General features: G+C 39.3%; 1 protein-coding gene across 1 annotated transcript in view; it reads right to left on the reverse strand.

The window, feature by feature from the left end:
• Nucleotides 1–17,063, reverse strand: part of ABCC8 (ATP binding cassette subfamily C member 8) — a 58,946-nt gene that overhangs the window by 36,979 nt on the left and 4,904 nt on the right. The window contains exons 3-10 of the mRNA XM_081926185.1: nt 16,463–16,584; nt 12,897–13,063; nt 11,984–12,226; nt 11,296–11,487; nt 6,710–6,874; nt 5,969–6,124; nt 4,255–4,389; nt 3,665–3,827 (exon numbers count right to left, since the gene is read on the reverse strand). Of these exons, the coding sequence (XP_081782311.1) occupies nt 3,665–3,827; nt 4,255–4,389; nt 5,969–6,124; nt 6,710–6,874; nt 11,296–11,487; nt 11,984–12,226; nt 12,897–13,063; nt 16,463–16,584 (1,343 nt within the window). The remainder of the gene's footprint in view (nt 1–3,664; nt 3,828–4,254; nt 4,390–5,968; nt 6,125–6,709; nt 6,875–11,295; nt 11,488–11,983; nt 12,227–12,896; nt 13,064–16,462; nt 16,585–17,063) is intronic.

Genomic DNA, 17,063 nt, shown 5'->3' on the forward strand with positions numbered 1-17,063 from the left:
AGGTGTTTTTGCTGGCATCCATCTGCCTCAAGAGACAATGGAGTGCACCTCTGGAGGTGAAGTCAAACCACCCTGTTAACAGCACTGAAGTGACTGCAAATATATGTAAACTAAACCAGACATTAGCTCCACAGTGCCTTGATTCCACAATGGAAACTCAACACAAGGTGAGTGCCTGGTACACTCCTGGAATTTTGCTACCACTCAGCAGAGATTGGGGGTGGCATGTAATAATACAAATGAATAATGACAATAAAATAAAAAGTAGTCATTTCCTGGAAACATTGACCTTCTGTGTACCCAGAACACAATGGCTTTCCCACTGTGCCTAGTCAAATCACTGTAGCGTTTAGAGGTTATTATCCCCAGATGGCTGGGGAATGGAACAAATGCTTTTTTGCCTTGGGTTCACTTTTAAATTTGTCATTAACAAAAATTATCTCCTGTAGTGTAACTAATTACTCCTTCATAAGCATTGCCCAAACTTCTTACTAATTTGAGCAAGCAGTAACCACGTCTAATTACTCAATGTATCTCAACAACAGAATGCATTTCTGGCATTTTGTTTGACTTCTTGGTTCATCCTGTAATCTTGTTGCAGCAGCTAAATATAAACAGGAAATGTTTCAAAATTGAGTGAAATTAGCTGCAGATTGTGCAGAATGAGAGATCATCACCAGCAATACAATCCTTCAGTCTTCAATAATAATATAAACATGAATCTCAATGTCCTTTATTTGATTATGTATTATTTTACATGATCACCATCCATAAAATTGGAGTTTCCACATCACTGTTCACACTTACTTGGAAATAAGCCCATTGAACATCTGAATAGACATGCATATAGGACTAACTGCACATAAACCAGAGCATGGTGTCAGCCTCTCAGATCAGCTTGCCATCAGTTCAGAGCTGCCAAGCACTCATACTGAAAGCTGGCACCACATGCCCATGTGGATGGTAAGGGTTGGGTTTCTAAATAGTTGCTTAATTTGCACTGTCATTTAAACATTATTTATTGTGTATGGTTTGGGGCAATCTACATGGTAAGAGTAAACTTTATATGCCCTTGTGTGCACTGGTCCAAATTCTTGTTGGGTGTGTATTTACATGGCAGCATGGTTCCAAAGGAAGCTCTTCCTGGCATGCACATACTTTTCAGGACAGGCATATGTGGGCAGACATTTAAATATTGCATCAGGGAAGAGAGTTTCAGCCACCAGCCGCAGGCATTTAAATTGGCCCTCAGAGGCTTGCCAGGAAATGCAAATCAATTACTGTACTATTAAATGTTTGTCTCCTCGTTTTCACATTATTTCTTTAAGAACTTGAGACTCTTTCAGACTTGGTTTCACTGGCAAATGCAAAACACAAATGCAAAACCACTATAAATTATGGATTGTAAATGAAATACAATTTATGTCTATCATTCTATTTATACCTTTTTAAGTGGGGGAAAACAACTATTTCTGTCTCCCTCACAGTATCAAATTCTGAACTGATATAAAACCAGTTTTTCCTTCAGTGACAGTCCTGATTTAAATAAGCAAGTGACACTGACTAGTGAATCAGCTATACACCTGCAACTAAAAATATATTTTAAAAAAATTAAAAAAAATTGTCCAGTAGCACCTTAGAGAGGTTTGTTTGTTCTTGGTATGAGCTTCCGTGTGCATGCACACTTCTTCAGATACCGACTAAACTAAAGCTGCAACTAAGCTGCAACTAAAACATTTTGTGTGTGTTCTAAGTGCAATATACAACGTGACACTGGATAGCAATGGTGAGCCTTATGGAAAATTCAATGTGTTTTTAAAAACACTTTTAAAAAAAGCACTCTCATAATGGTTTTTATATCTGTGTAGATTCTACCTGCTGCTGGACTAAGGCTGGAGGAAATGTGCTTATAGCTCAAAAATAATGAGGCCAGTGACTTCATGCTTAAACCTGCCATATGGGTACAGCGGTACCTTGGTTCTTGAACTTAATCCGTTTGACTCCCGAAACCATTTGAATACCAAGGCGTGTCTTCCAATTGGCTGCAGGAGCTTCCTGCACTCAAGCAGAAACTGCGGAAACCGCATCAGATGTTCAACTTCCGAAAAACACTTGCGAAGCAGAACATTTACTTCTGGGTTTGCGGTGTTTGGAAGCCGATTTGTTCATCAACCAAACCGTTCGGAAACCAAGGTACCACTGTATAAATTTTGTTCATAACTTAAGGCTGTGATCAGGCCCCAAACACGGCGAGAACCATATGCGCATACAGTTTGCATGAGGGTGGCCTCTGTTCCTACCTTAAAAGGAAGATGCATATGTCAAAGGGCATGGCCTACTGCTGTGCTTCTGTTCACAGCCAAACATATTCACTGGGGGCTCATCCAGACCTCCTTTTGCATCAGACCTTCTAGGCACATGTCTGAGCTTTAAAATTCTGTGTCCAAGCAGTTTTTTGTTTTGTCCTGGCAGTTTCCCCGGACAACTGGCATTTTATCACTGAATCGGGGCCAATGGCAATCCATAGAAAACCAGATTGCCCTTTGCTCTGATTCAGCATTAAAACATGGGTTTTCCTGGGGAAAGGACTAGGACAACAAAACCAAACCAAACCCTGGAGCTTTAAAGCCTGGGCATGTGCCTAGAAATGCAGCACAAAATGAAGTCTGGATGAGTCCCAGCACAGAGTGGATCAACTGAAAAGGACTTTAATTGTCATAGTCAGCAACTCTATACTATTTGTGGCAATCATTTCTGTCTCAGATACAAACATCTTATAAGGCACAGAGGCTGGATCTAGACACATCCAAAAAAAGGTTTCAGGAAAATGCGTTGAAAACCTCATAATGGGAAATCACGTTGGCGAAAGACGGAAGTCTACAGCGCCATCTGGTGTCACAGTGTTATAACACATTGAAAATGCCCCCCCTTAACTAATGTAGCTGAGTCCAGACACATAATTGTGACATTTAGAGAATGAGGTAGAAATAATATAATATGTGAACTCTTTAATTTTTCATGATGGTCCCATGTTATATCTTACAAACATTTCTATTCTGCCTTCATTAAAAACAATCCCATAAAATAATAACCCCATTAGTATTTTGAATCAAGATTTAGTGTCATAAATTTATGACACTTGTACTACTTCAATATCTTGAAACTTTAAAGCAATGCTTTTCAAAAAGCAGAGACATGTAAGGGCAGTACATTCCAGGAACCTTTACCAACTATCCTTTTCACATGGGAGTCAGCTACATGGATTCCCCCCCCCTTCTTTGACCTCAACTGCTCAGAAAGTATTAACTATACTGCAAAGGGCATAGGAAAGTCAGAGGCTAGGGTATATATATGGTGCTTGGACATGGACCTTTAATTCAGGGACTGTACCTGGAGAGAGTGGAGGAAAGGTAAGTATAGATAAACCCAAACTCTAGTTCAAACTCTAGTTCCTGCATTCAGTTGCCAGGAGGTTCAATACTTAAATGGATTGCATAAACCTTTCCCAAACACAATAAAATGTATTTGTGCTACTGGCAGTTCTGCTGGTATATTAGAACTGGAAATAGACTCTAAAACCTGCAGCACCTTTAAATGGCAAGTGCACTCATAGTTATGCTGAGACAAAAACTGATCCTGGGACAAAGTCAAGCAATACACTTACTTGATATGGAGGTATAGAGAGCAAAAGCTCTGAGGCTAGTCATTTCTTTTTGCCGGGTTTCCTCCACACTGCTGTGAAATATGTGTTCCCAGGCGTAGAGCTTAAGGAGTTTTATGCCTCGAAGCATTTCATTTGTTTTCTTAAGCCTCTCATTGGAATATTCCTGAACCATTGACACAAACATTAATTTAAGGAGGATTATTGCAACACTGCAGCATACTGTGTTATCTAAGGATACACGCTATGCTAATACAAATTGACTACAGATGTTCTTGCATGCTATACACAATATAGAACTTGCGTGTTCTGCTTTCCAGTAAAACCCATTACTTGCTCTTCAGTTTCACTTTGATATCTCTGGATGGGAGGTTATCCTTCCACATGGAAGTATTTATGTGTATTTAATTTCAAAGATTTTTATCCTGCCTTTCAGCATAAGCTTACAGGATGACTGGAATAATGTTGACAGAACTTACCTTGAAGCAGAATTTTCTGTGTTGATATTACGCAAAGCATATTGTTCCTAAAATAGTGTATCTGCATGGATATATATACCCATAACCTAAAAGGACACGCCTGAAAAGACTTACCAATGTGCTTCTTTGAGCTTGTGAAAGTTTTGTGGCTACAAAGTACTGAACAGGTGCAAGCACTATGATCACTGCAGCTCCAATTAGGGCACTGATTCCAAGCAGGTAGTAGAGTAGAATGACTCCTACAATAATCTGGGATAACAAAAAGAAAGAAGGGACACTATATTTCCCAACCAATACAAAGTAAAGAATGACCAGGAGTTGGATGCTATTAGGTAATCTGTATTAAGGGATAGAATTTTAGCAAAATTTTAGCAATCCATTAGTCCCAAATCTGACTCAAAAGTCTCATAAACTCCAAATCTTCATCGAGACATTACTACAAACAGAAGTTTGGGGGGGGGGTGAACTACTGTAAAAAATCAAAATGATTCACTCAATAAAGTCTGAAATCATTTAACTGGTTTTAATAAGGATTTTATCATAACTAATATTCACAAAGAAACCTTTTTACCACAGTTGTATTATCCTGTGAATGAAGCAATGAAGCAAGTTTTATTATCTTGAGCATTTAATGAGAACAGGTGATAACTGAAGGAAGTGAGTAACCATCTTGTGCTTTTAAATGAAAAGTAAGCTATTTAATTAAAAAAAAGACATTACTCTGTTTTACTAAATGCATGTTTTGCAAAGAATTCTAAGAATTCTACACAGTATTGTTTTCGTCACAATAAATGTCAAACAAAGAACGGGAGAAACCTGACACCTCTAAGCCAATCAAAAGTGCACTGGAAATTGTCTCCTGGGTCTATAAACATGTGTCTTCAGGGAACCCTGAAAGCTAACTGAACATATAAGCACTGCAACATCAGGGAAGGCAGAAAAGATAGTCCTGAATGATTCTGCTGTCATGGTTTCTATTATACAGTTAGCTGCACTTATTATACTGGTCACTTGGAAATGGTAGGCTGTAGTAGGAAAGTTTCTACTCTGCCCCAGGACAGGAGAGTAAATTGCTCATGCTAGCAGTAGTTAGAATTTGAGGGAGCAAATTGGAAATGGGCATGTGTCTTGTCTGACAGTGCTTACACTTAATTGAGTCACTGGATATATTTTACCTCTTTCAGACTAAAAGGGCAATCCAGACCCCAACTACTGAGTGGTGATGCTTTTCAGAACTCTGTGGCCACTGCCATATCTGCAGTCCTGCCATCAATGGTGGTTGGGCAAGAAGAGCAGAGGTAGGACAATCCGTGAGCCATGACTGGACCCAATGCTCTCATGTGATGGCAGCCAAACTGGTTCAGGAGCCAATGGCTCCAAGTCGGGCTCAACTCCTTCCCCATTCTTCCTTTAGAAGGCCCCATTTGGTGGCTTTCTGCTGGCTGCTGCTGGAGGTGATCCTGCTGGTGGCACTTTCACCCACCCTTTTGGTGGAAGGCCACCTTAGCCAGGCAGAGGCAATTCTGCTTCAGCTCAGTACAAGGGCTTATTACTATTACTGTTACTATTATTATTACTCTGCAACTTGATGACAAGGAGCCACAGCTTTGTTTTTTCCTCAGGTTATTTTCCTAACAACTATTTTTTTAAATAGACGTGCATTTCCCCAGCAACAATATTTTGAATATCATGTGTCTCTATATCCCAGTCTCTATATCCCACACAAGTACTCTGTTGTGCCACATACTGATTCCCTGTAATAACTCTCACACACCAAATTTATCTCCATTTACACGGACTAAAGTTATATGGACTTTAATTTCCTTACCTGCACTGGCATAGCCCAAAGGTTAGGGCACAGGAAGAAAAACCACATCAGCTGGTTTGTATCTATAGCAACCAGGTTACAGATCTGACCTGAAGTCATTTCCCCCATGGACATGTTGGAAGTTGACAGCCGCATAATCTTATTGTAAATTTTAGTCTAGAATGAGAAATTTTTTATTTAAGAATTTATAAACCATTTCCCACTTAAATGTTTTTGAGCTGGTGTACACATGTTTCATGTGATAGAATAAGTGGCTTTTAAGCTTACAAATAAATATTTATTGCTTATCTGAAATATAGGGTGTTAATGGTTTTTTATTTTTACAGTACAGGAACACAAGCTATGTTTAATAAGTCAGATGTCATCTATCAATCACAGAGGACCCATAAGAAATATTGTCACATAACCAGGAGACTATAGAACAAAGCAAAATAAACTTAACATCCTGGCATGTCAGGAGAATCCTGGCATACCTGGAGATAAGGTGATTTTATGGGATATAGATTATATGACGTTTAAATTGAAGCATGATTCTATTTTATGCACAAATCAGATACTGTCCATATGGTTTATTATTTTTCAAAGAAAATGTATTTTTTTGACCCAAGTTTGTTTAAGCTTTTTTTTTCTTTCTTTTTCTTTTGATTGGTGGAGTTTGTTAGAAACATGCTCCTTTACTCAAAAAGTTAAGAAATGATTGTATAGCCCATTAGGTAAAAGTTTCTGGATTATCTGAAATACCTGTATTGCTCCTCTTAGGTTAATTCCTGTTTCAATGGCAACATAGTACGATGCTTGGAGAAAAGTTCTCTGCAACAGAAGGGCAAAGAAAAGGAGGACTGCCAATACATAAGCATTGGCCAGGAATTCTTGGGATGAAATGAAGTAAACACCAAGTATTTTGTTCTGTTGCGGGGGGAGGGGGGAAGAGAAGAAGGCAATTCAGAATTAATTTTGCTTTTGTATAATTCTTTATAGAAATAGTGTTCTCAAACATTTGAAACTGCAACAATGACTTGAATAAAATATTTCAGCGATTCAGACAATCCTTTTATTGAAATGAGAGACAATGCTAGGAAGAACCAAAGAGAAAGTCAAGAGTGAAGACCAAATGGCAGGTCAGTGTTGGAGAACGCCAAAGCTCAGAAAGATAATGATGTCCAGAAGCCCTTGTATTCTTTCCTGTCCAGGAGGATTCAATGGTCAGCCCGGGTGGGTGGAGTCCAGGACCTAGGTGGTTCCCCAGATACTCTTGGACTACAACCCCCACCATCCTTGACCACTGGCCATGGTTGCTGGTGTGGATAGGAGCTATAGCTATAGGAGTTGCAACCTCCAGTCTGGTAGCTCACCATATATGGGACCCACACCAGATCAGAACCTCTGGAAGCTGCTGACATGAGTCCCCAGCCAAGGACTGTCCATACTGGGTTGCCACCTCAATAAAGTCAACATATGAGTGTTGAGAAGATGACTACCTGATCATAGCAATGAGATCTTCTTGGCATTCCCAGTCCTTGAACCATCTGTCTCCAGGGCAGTACAGAGAATAAAATTTAAAGTATATCTCCCTCCCTACATGTATCCAGCAAGGCATCATGTGATAGTCATTATAGAACACAGTACTGTAAATACTCAGTGGAGCTCTAAAGTCTCCCTTGGCCTATCCAGAACTATGCAACTTTGCAACCTGAACACAGGCTTAGCCAGACAACCTATCAAAGATATGTATCTACTTGCTTTTCTTAACAAGATATGTGGTATCTTTCAGAAGCATAAAACATAAGCTTTAAATCTGGAGGCAAGAAATTTAGATAGTCTCAAAATTAAGCCTGTCATGGCAGTTAAAAATGTAGCAGCTCTTTTGAACATTTGATCTTCATAGATGATTATATATAACATCCAGTAGCACCTTAAAGACCCACTAAGTTAGTTCTTGGTATGAGCTTTCGTGTGCATGCACACTTCTTCAGATACACTGAAACAGAAGTCACCAGTTTATCTGAAGAAGTGTGCATGCACATGAAAGCTCATACCAAGAACTAACTTAGTTGGTCTTTAAGGTGCTACTGGAAGGAATTTTTTTTTGTTTTGACTATGGCAGACCAACACGGCTACCTATCTGTATATATAACATGATCACTTGCTGGTTCCTCAGCAGTAGAAAAGCAGTGTTAAACACAATGAGAGAACAGCAGTGACAGAAGCTTAGCATTTGAGATTTACTTGTCAAGCTGCCCTTGAGAGATGCTAAGGAGACTGCATGTGATGTGGTATTAGTTTTGTGTTACAATACTCTTATCAAGAATAACCTTGGGAAGTAGATATTCAAGAAGACCAAGTTCTCCAAGATGACTTTGTTTCACTGGCTATTGGAAAATGAGAGAATTCTTTGGAATGTATATACTCAGTCCTGTGCCTGCATTAGAAAGAGGTTTCCACAGTGCTCAGCAGTGCTCTGTTTCCCTTCCTCCTCCCTCAGCATCCACCTTGGGAACCTTCAATATCTTACTCCAGAGAGAAAGCAAGCAAGAGCTAGATAGCAATAAGGGAACCAAACAATCCCCACAATGACCCAACATCCTTCATGAAGCCGTGTACTTGCACCAAGAGAACAAAGGGGTACACAGCTCTTTTGAGCCCCATGGAAATCTTGTCATGTGTAATTCTTGTGCCCATAGGGGGGCTGCACCTTGCTAATAGAATCTGACCAGATAAACCGATGATCCAAATTTCACATAATCTCATCAAATTGGGGAAAGATATGTTCAAAACCAACGTCTTTCATGTTGGGGAATAAAGGACACATAATCCTTTATGATTGGTGGGAAATTATTCAAGATGGTGAAATAGACAATTCTGTTAGATCAGATCATAATTCCTTTACAATTTAAATTTAACCAACAAATGAATTTGATTAACCATCTGAGAAGCTGTTAAACCTGGTTTAAATGGTAATGTTATTTACTATATCACTTTTCCTCCCTAAGGTAAAAGTTTGAAAGTTTGTATCCTTTCAAATATATGTTGTTTTGATTTGGCTAGCAATCAGCTTCTTTGTGTCTCAAAATCTATTCCTGAACTACTGACAAATTAAAAGTAATCTATAGATATATGAATGGTATATGCTTTTATTTTAAAATGTATTTTACTTAAATATTTACCTACGCCAGGGGAGAGGTAAGATCCACCACAAATGATGTGATTGAGATGAATACATGTTTAAAAGGCATATGAGAGGAATGTGACATACCATCAATATGCAGAAGGTTAGACAAATTACACTGAATGCTGATATCAGAGAATATTTTTCTAGGTGGACATTTATAATAATGTGAAAAGTGCATATAATATCAGCTATAATAAAATTTCATTTAGTCCAATTCCCTGTGAACACTTCTGACAGGAAGTCATCCAAGATTTTGCTTGAAAACTTCTAATGAGTCCGCCACCTTCTAAAGTAGCATGTTTTGTTGTTGAACTGAACATACTAGCATGGAGTTCTTTGTAATACAGTGGTACCTCGGATTAAGAACTTAATTTGTTCTGGACTTAATTTGTCCATTCTTAACCTGAAACTGTTCTTAACCTGAGGTACCACTTTAGCTAATGGGGCCTCCTGCTGCTGCTGTTGTGCCACCACTGCACGATTTTTGTTCTCATCCTGAAGCAAAGTTCATAAACCGAGGTACTATTTCTGGGTTAGCAGAATCTGTAACCTGAAGCAAGTAGAGTGCAAGTCCCACCTGCAATGGTATTTACATGCACCAAAAAGAACTCTTCCCAGGTAGGTGACCCAACTGTATCCTCTAATCAATTGCATGGAAGAAGGGACAGTTCTATCACCTGTGGCTGGATATTGAGATCAAGGGTTTTAGTCCCACACACACTGTAAGCATTAACTAACTTATCAATCCCATAATGTTTGTGTTATCTCTACAATAGCTTTGTGAATAACTTTTGTTAATAATGTAATTTTCATTGTCTGCACCTTTTTCATTTCATTTTCCTCTGACCTCAGTGTTTAGAATCCCAACCTCTGCAACTACAGTGGTACCTCAGGTTAAGTACTTAATTCATTCCGGAGGACCGTACTTAACCTGAAACTGTTCTTAACCTGAAGCAACACTTTAGCTAATGGGGCCTCCCACTGCTGCCGCGCCACCGGAGCACAATTTCTGTTCTCATCCTGAAGCAAAGATCTTAACCCGAGGTACTATTTCTGAGTTAGTGGAGTCTGTAACCTGAAGCGTATGTAACCTGAAGCATATGCAGCCCAAGGTACCACTGTATGTGCATACCGTATATATCGGCAACTTAGGAAAATACTTCATGCATCTGATGGAGATGAAAGCTTTTGTGGTAACAGATAGAACTTAGTCTTTAAGGTGCCACAAGGCTCACTGTTGTTTTTGCTGCAACACACAATCCTTCAGGTAATACATTTATTTTTCATTATTCAGTAATGAATAATTTCTGGGTCAATATGCTGAACTTCAGTTCTTGGTGCTTCCCAGCTACAGCATAGAAAAGGTAACCCCTTGAAATGTCTCCAGTAAGTACACTAACATACTGAAGAAAGGATGAAAACAGCAGCATATTGATTGATTTAGAAACATAAAATTAGTTCTTCATCCTCAGCATAGGATATCCATTTCCATTCCATTATGGCAGCAGATGCAAACCCATTAACAACAGTAGAAGTCTTTCAATCAAACTGGCTTGTTTATGAGTCTTTTAAAAGAGACTGTGATGCATTAACTAGCAATAAAAACACACCATGTTGTTATTACTAATTCATAACCACATGCTTGCTTTGGATCTGTATTCTGCAGAAGAACTGCTTCCTCCCCCAATCCCTGCAGGGTACCCCAGAAAATCAGAGTCTTCATTTTTTTTATTGAATATAATGTCCTGAGATAATAGCATCCCCATGTGTGCTTGTATTTTATCTTTCTAAAGATTCTGATGGAAATTCTTTGTCACAGTGAAATCTGCTTTTTTGTTACTTCTACTTAAAAAGATACTGTTTAGAGCAACATCCTTTCCATTCTTTAGCTTCTTCAGTATAGAATTTGAGGTGCTAATCTATAGAAACCTTCCTTGCTTAAATACATCCCTGCTCAAGTTAGTCATGTGTTTAACTTTAACACTTGGGCCCACAAAAGCATGGGGTTAACACGGTACTGTTTTGTTTATGGCTACCCTTTTATTGGCTGAAGTGCCACATTCACCTTTGGCCAACTGTGTAAGAAAGTGAGCTTGACAATACTATGTTAAGAGAAGGCTAACATAGAAGTTAAATAATAACAATGCAAAAATAGTACCTTGGGGTGGAAGGTGCTGTTGCTGTCTTTTCCAACATGGTGAACAATTCCAGAGATACACAGTGGACCAGCAAATCCAAGCAGATCTGCCAGAATACGGAAAGTGCTGCTTAGGACCAGTGGTCTTCCAAAGGCATTACAAAGGGCACGCCATATAGACTTGGATCCTTGTGGATTTGGAGTGTTTTTATTCTGTCATATATATAATTTAAAGAAAAATTGCTTTGAATGGGAAGAATGTAATATTCCAAAGTGATAAATGACATTCTCAAATCATTTTCATAAGTCTCTCACTTGACTTATCAATTTATCGTTAATTTTTAAAGTACCTAAAATTTACTTAGCACCTCACACAGCTCTACCATCTAAAAGGCATGGCACAAAAGGAAAAGTGGGGGGAATAAGAAACACAAGCAAATATGCACCGATGGAATTCTTCTGAGCCAAAGAAACAAATACTAGTAAAAAATTTCTTACATAAAAGGATTTTAGACACCAAACAGTTTGAGAACATTGTGGGCCAAATTTCCAATCCTTATTCATTTTGATAGGTGCTGAAGAGAAGTGAGACAGTTTTCTACCAGATTGTAGGCATGAGCATTCCATGGCATGCATGGAGCTCTTCTGCCTGCATTCGTCATGTTTAAAGCCAAAAACACAGTTGTGGGTAATCCTTTTCTATTCATACCTTTGGAGATTCAAAGGCTTCATTCAGGCGCATGTAATTTGTCAAAGCTCTCATGGCAATAGGCAGCTTTCCTATGGCTTTCAAGTCTATTGGTTTCTTGTGAGCTGTTTTAATGAATGCATTCATCCACCAGTATGTTCCTTTGGACAACAAATTCACAAAAGGTTGCAAGAATCTGACTCCAAGATCCTGAAGGTCCTCAGGAGGCTTAACTTCCTTGGGCGTTTTGAAGAAAACGTATCTCTAAACAAAGGCAAAAAGAATCTTAGGCAAGTTAATGGAGAGGGGGGGGGGCAGGAATAATAGGATACAGTAATGTAGTATGTATTGTCCTCTCTTCAGGAGGACCAGGCTGCCATGGATTTTAAGGCATGTATTTTCAATTGATTTCTCACCTCTCAGTATCTCAATGCTTGACAAGAGTACAGTATAGATTTGGCAGGACACTGCTGTGTTTCTGGACAGAACATATTTCTTAATCAATATTTTATCCAGGGAGTCAGAATTAAAGGCCATCATGGACAGGATCCAGCAACATTAAACACATTCAAATAGCAATTACATCTTAGTAGTGCTGCATACTATAACTTGGTGCTCCTGATGCTCAAGAAGATGGCAGAGGAAGGGGAAAGGAACAATGTCAAATTACTTGAGCTTAATTATAACTAGCATGTTGGCTTACAAAGCTGTATATGGCCAAATTTATTTTCACCAGGAGGCATGAAAAAGAACATGACTGAATTGGAACTGACCGGATGTCATTCTAATATTCCACCTCCTCCTAAGAAAATGTATATGGAAACCTATATTTATGGGACTTCAGAAATACTAGTACGTTCAAGATGCAGTTACTAATGGACAACATTAACAACTTTGCTTTTAACCATCTAAATTATCAGGAAATGCAACTTACCCTTACCCTGATGACATTAATTTCTACAAGAAGCAACATTCCATAAAGAACTACTAAGAATCCTGTGAGGCAGAATCGAAGCTGGAGAGGTCCAATATTATTATCACAAAACTTTACAAATTTGATGGTTTTGGTTATAAAAGCTAAAGTCCAATAGACTAGCAAGGCTGTCGAAAGAAGAATAAAGCACTGATCAGAACAGCACTTCAGAGTTAAAGAAAGCAAATAAAATTACAAGATTGTTCAAGGGATCTGTCCTGAATATGTAAGTGTTTAGCAAATTAGATTTCTATAATGTTGGAAATTCTGAAGTTTTGACTAAGCTTACAACCACAAAGATAAGTAATCAATATAAGCATTCTCAGGCATGGCTACAGTAACTGTCTCTGGCATTGATTTGTACCTGCTTTGTACAGTTCCAGTTGAGTATGCCGAATGTGTTTGGTGAAACTTTCATATATATATATATATATATATATATATATATATATATATATATGCTTTCGTAGATTTTCACGGGTACAGGAATGCAGGTTTTGGTGTCCTCGGGTGTCTTCCCATCCAGTAGCCAAACCATGGTGGCACCTCCGGATGCTGCACCCCCCTGCAATCCCTACACAGATCTGGCTGACACAGGCCACAAAACCACAGCTCGCCCCTATACACGAAGCCAAGCCAGAGCACAACTAAGTGCAGTACAGCCATCTTCTCAGAAAAACTCTTCACAAAGTTCAAGAGGTCAAGACACAAAGACTTTAGCAACTAATCCACACCTAATGACCCACCTAAGTGGTACTCAGGATATCACTCAAGAAATCACTCAAGATATCCCTCAAGTAATTAAGGAACAAAAGAAGAAAAGGCACACTAGCCTGGGAACTTCCTCTCTGCCCAGAACATTGGAGGCTATACACCACACCCCCTCAACAGTATTTATAGGAACTCAAACACTGAGATCCTGCTCTGTTCCAGTAACAAGAAGCCGAAAGCACCAGCCTGAAGATGACGAGTGAGACCTCGTCGAAACGTCGCCTAGACACCCCAACTTTTACACGGGAAGACTCCCGAGGACACCAAAACCTGCATATATATATATATATATATATATATATATATATATATATATATATATATATTTGCTTTCGTAGATTTTCACGGGTACAGGAATGCAGGTTTTGGTGTCCTCGGGTGTCTTCCCGTGTAAAAGTTGGGGTGTCTAGGCGACGTTTCGACGAGGTCTCACTCGTCATCTTCAGGCTGGTGCTTTCGGCTTCTTGTTACTGGAACAGAGCAGGATCTCAGTGTTTGAGTTCCTATAAATACTGTTGAGGGGGTGTGGTGTATAGCCTCCAATGTTCTGGGCAGAGAGGAAGTTCCCAGGCTAGTGTGCCTTTTCTTCTTTTGTTCCTTAATTACTTGAGGGATATCTTGAGTGATTTCTTGAGTGATATCCTGAGTACCACTTAGGTGGGTCATTAGGTGTGGATTAGTTGCTAAAGTCTTTGTGTCTTGACCTCTTGAACTTTGTGAAGAGTTTTTCTGAGAAGATGGCTGTACTGCACTTAGTTGTGCTCTGGCTTGGCTTCGTGTATAGGGGCGAGCTGTGGTTTTGTCAAGACACAAAGACTTTAGCAACTAATCCACACCTAATGACCCACCTAAGTGGTACTCAGGATATCACTCAAGAAATCACTCAAGATATCCCTCAAGTAATTAAGGAACAAAAGAAGAAAAGGCACACTAGCCTGGGAACTTCCTCTCTGCCCAGAACATTGGAGGCTATACACCACACCCCCTCAACAGTATTTATAGGAACTCAAACACTGAGATCCTGCTCTGTTCCAGTAACAAGAAGCCGAAAGCACCAGCCTGAAGATGACGAGTGAGACCTCGTCGAAACGTCGCCTAGACACCCCAACTTTTACACGGGAAGACACCCGAGGACACCAAAACCTGCATATATATATATATATATATATATATATATATATATGTGTGTGTGTGTGTGTGTGTGTGTGTGTTTGAGAGAAAGAAATTCTGACTAACTCCTACACAAGCTTCCCTGTAAATATTCCCTTGTAAATATTCTCATTCTTTTTCCAAGCCCCATTAACAAGAGCATGTTTTTAAATAGCTCCCGGTGACTTCTGCCTCACACAGCCAAGCCTTCATGTGCTGTACTGTAATTTGCCCTGTAGAGCAGGGAATTTTTGCAATGGCACCAGAACCTGAAAAGAAAATTTTTAGTGGGTGTATTGAAAGGCTTGCCACATGGAGGCAATCACCTTGGGGAGGAATGACAAGTGAGTTTGATGTATCAGTCTTCAGTATATTGATTGTAAAATAATTAATCAGCAGTCTTATTTAACATCCTTGTGACTGCTACACACGCCCAAGCACAGGCTGTTGTGCTGTTCACAGGAACTACAGGCAGCTAGTAGCTTGATGTATGTGCCAATCAGATATAAAAACCCAAGCCTTTGGCAGAATTAGAATTGTGAGTTCAGGTTCTTCATTTGAGTGTGGGCCAGGACACAGCCAGGCAAAAAACCCTACATGAAGCAGTGCTAGTGGGGAAGAGTGGACTGTGGAGAGAAATTGCGGTCTGGGGAGAGTTATAGGAGCCAGAGAGAAAGACCTGGAGGGCTTTATTTTGCTGCAGGGCTGAAGTTCTTCACCATATTCTTAGATATCAATGCTATAGAAGAACAAAGTGATCCATCTTTTATTTACCGTAGGTATTTTAACTTCAACTTTCCAAACAAAGCACAGCTTCTTGTTCAGCAGATAAGACTAAGTATTGAGTTGTTCAAATAGTTAAATAAATACACATAGGAAGTGCTGGTTTTCTGACATTCAGTCTCATGAGATTAGACAGGAAAAAAATGGTCATTTTCCATTTTCTCAGAGAAACATATGCACCAAACAACTGTGGAACTATTCACATATGACACAAATTTCCTGTCAAGGGATGAGATGACTCCAATAACTATTCCCAAGGAAGCTACTTGCATCAACAGTACAAACAAAGACACTATTTGCCAACAATTCCAGGAACATCAATTCTGTGGAGCTATTTTTTTAAAATTAAATTTATGATTGTCAAGAAAAATATCAAAGCAGTATGTGTATGGTGATAACAGCCATGTGGCCTTAAAGCATTGGTGTTTACGACAAATAGATATTCTAGAATATGAGGTGGGACATAATTCTTAATCATGGGCACAGCCAAAGGGGAGGGGGCAGGGAGGGACAGTTGCCCCCTCCCAAATCAAGTAAATCAATGAAAATACTAACTGAGGTTCTGCCCCCTAACATAAATCCTGGCTATGTCCATGTTCTTATTAAATAATAAATGGGGGGGGGGGGTTCATTTCATCAAAAATACTAATACTTGAAATCAGCTTTGTTAGTGGGAAACAGAGGAGAACAGTACTAGTAAGCTTTAGTTAGACAATAAAATTTCAGTTGCGGGGGCACTGAAGTGAACCTCCAGCAAGACCTAACAGATCTTTTCCTCATAACATATTCACAATTTCATATTTTTCTGTATTGTGGGTACATACCTATTAATAACTTTGGAAAATTTGATGTTTCAATGTTGTGATAGTAAACAATTGATGTGATGGCTGCTAAGAACGCCATTCCAGGTGGCATGTACAGGTGCAAATGACGAGATTTTGAATCCCTAAGTATAACAAAACACATTAATCAGAAGTACCCTGATGGAGAGTACCATGTTTGCTCTGAAGCCTACATGAAGACCCAAAGTTATTTGAACAGAGATTATGATAACACACAAAGGAATGCATGTACGGTTCAGTCACTCCAGGTGGTGTGTGTGTGTGTGTGCATGTGCAAATACACACATAAAGAGTTCCCACTCCTAAGATACAAGGCTGAAGCCCAGTGAGTGGTTCCCTCCCCCCCAAAAAATAGATGCAACAATGTTAGCTTTCCCATCTTTCTTTTTCAATCAACATGGAATTTATTATGTTCATGATTCATATGAGGACAGAGAAGAAAGGAAAATTTCCACGCATCACTTTAATTTTCAGTTAGGGTTCAGCCACACTTGCCCTTGTCCTGCCACTTTCCCCTGGGAAACCTGATCTTTACTGCTTCATCAGAGCAAACATCAATCCGGTTTTCTCTGGATTGATGTTC

The sequence above is a fragment of the Podarcis melisellensis genome, assembly GCF_964234715.1.
Source record: "Podarcis melisellensis genome assembly, chromosome: 1".
NCBI classification, from domain to species: domain Eukaryota; kingdom Metazoa; phylum Chordata; class Lepidosauria; order Squamata; family Lacertidae; genus Podarcis; species Podarcis melisellensis.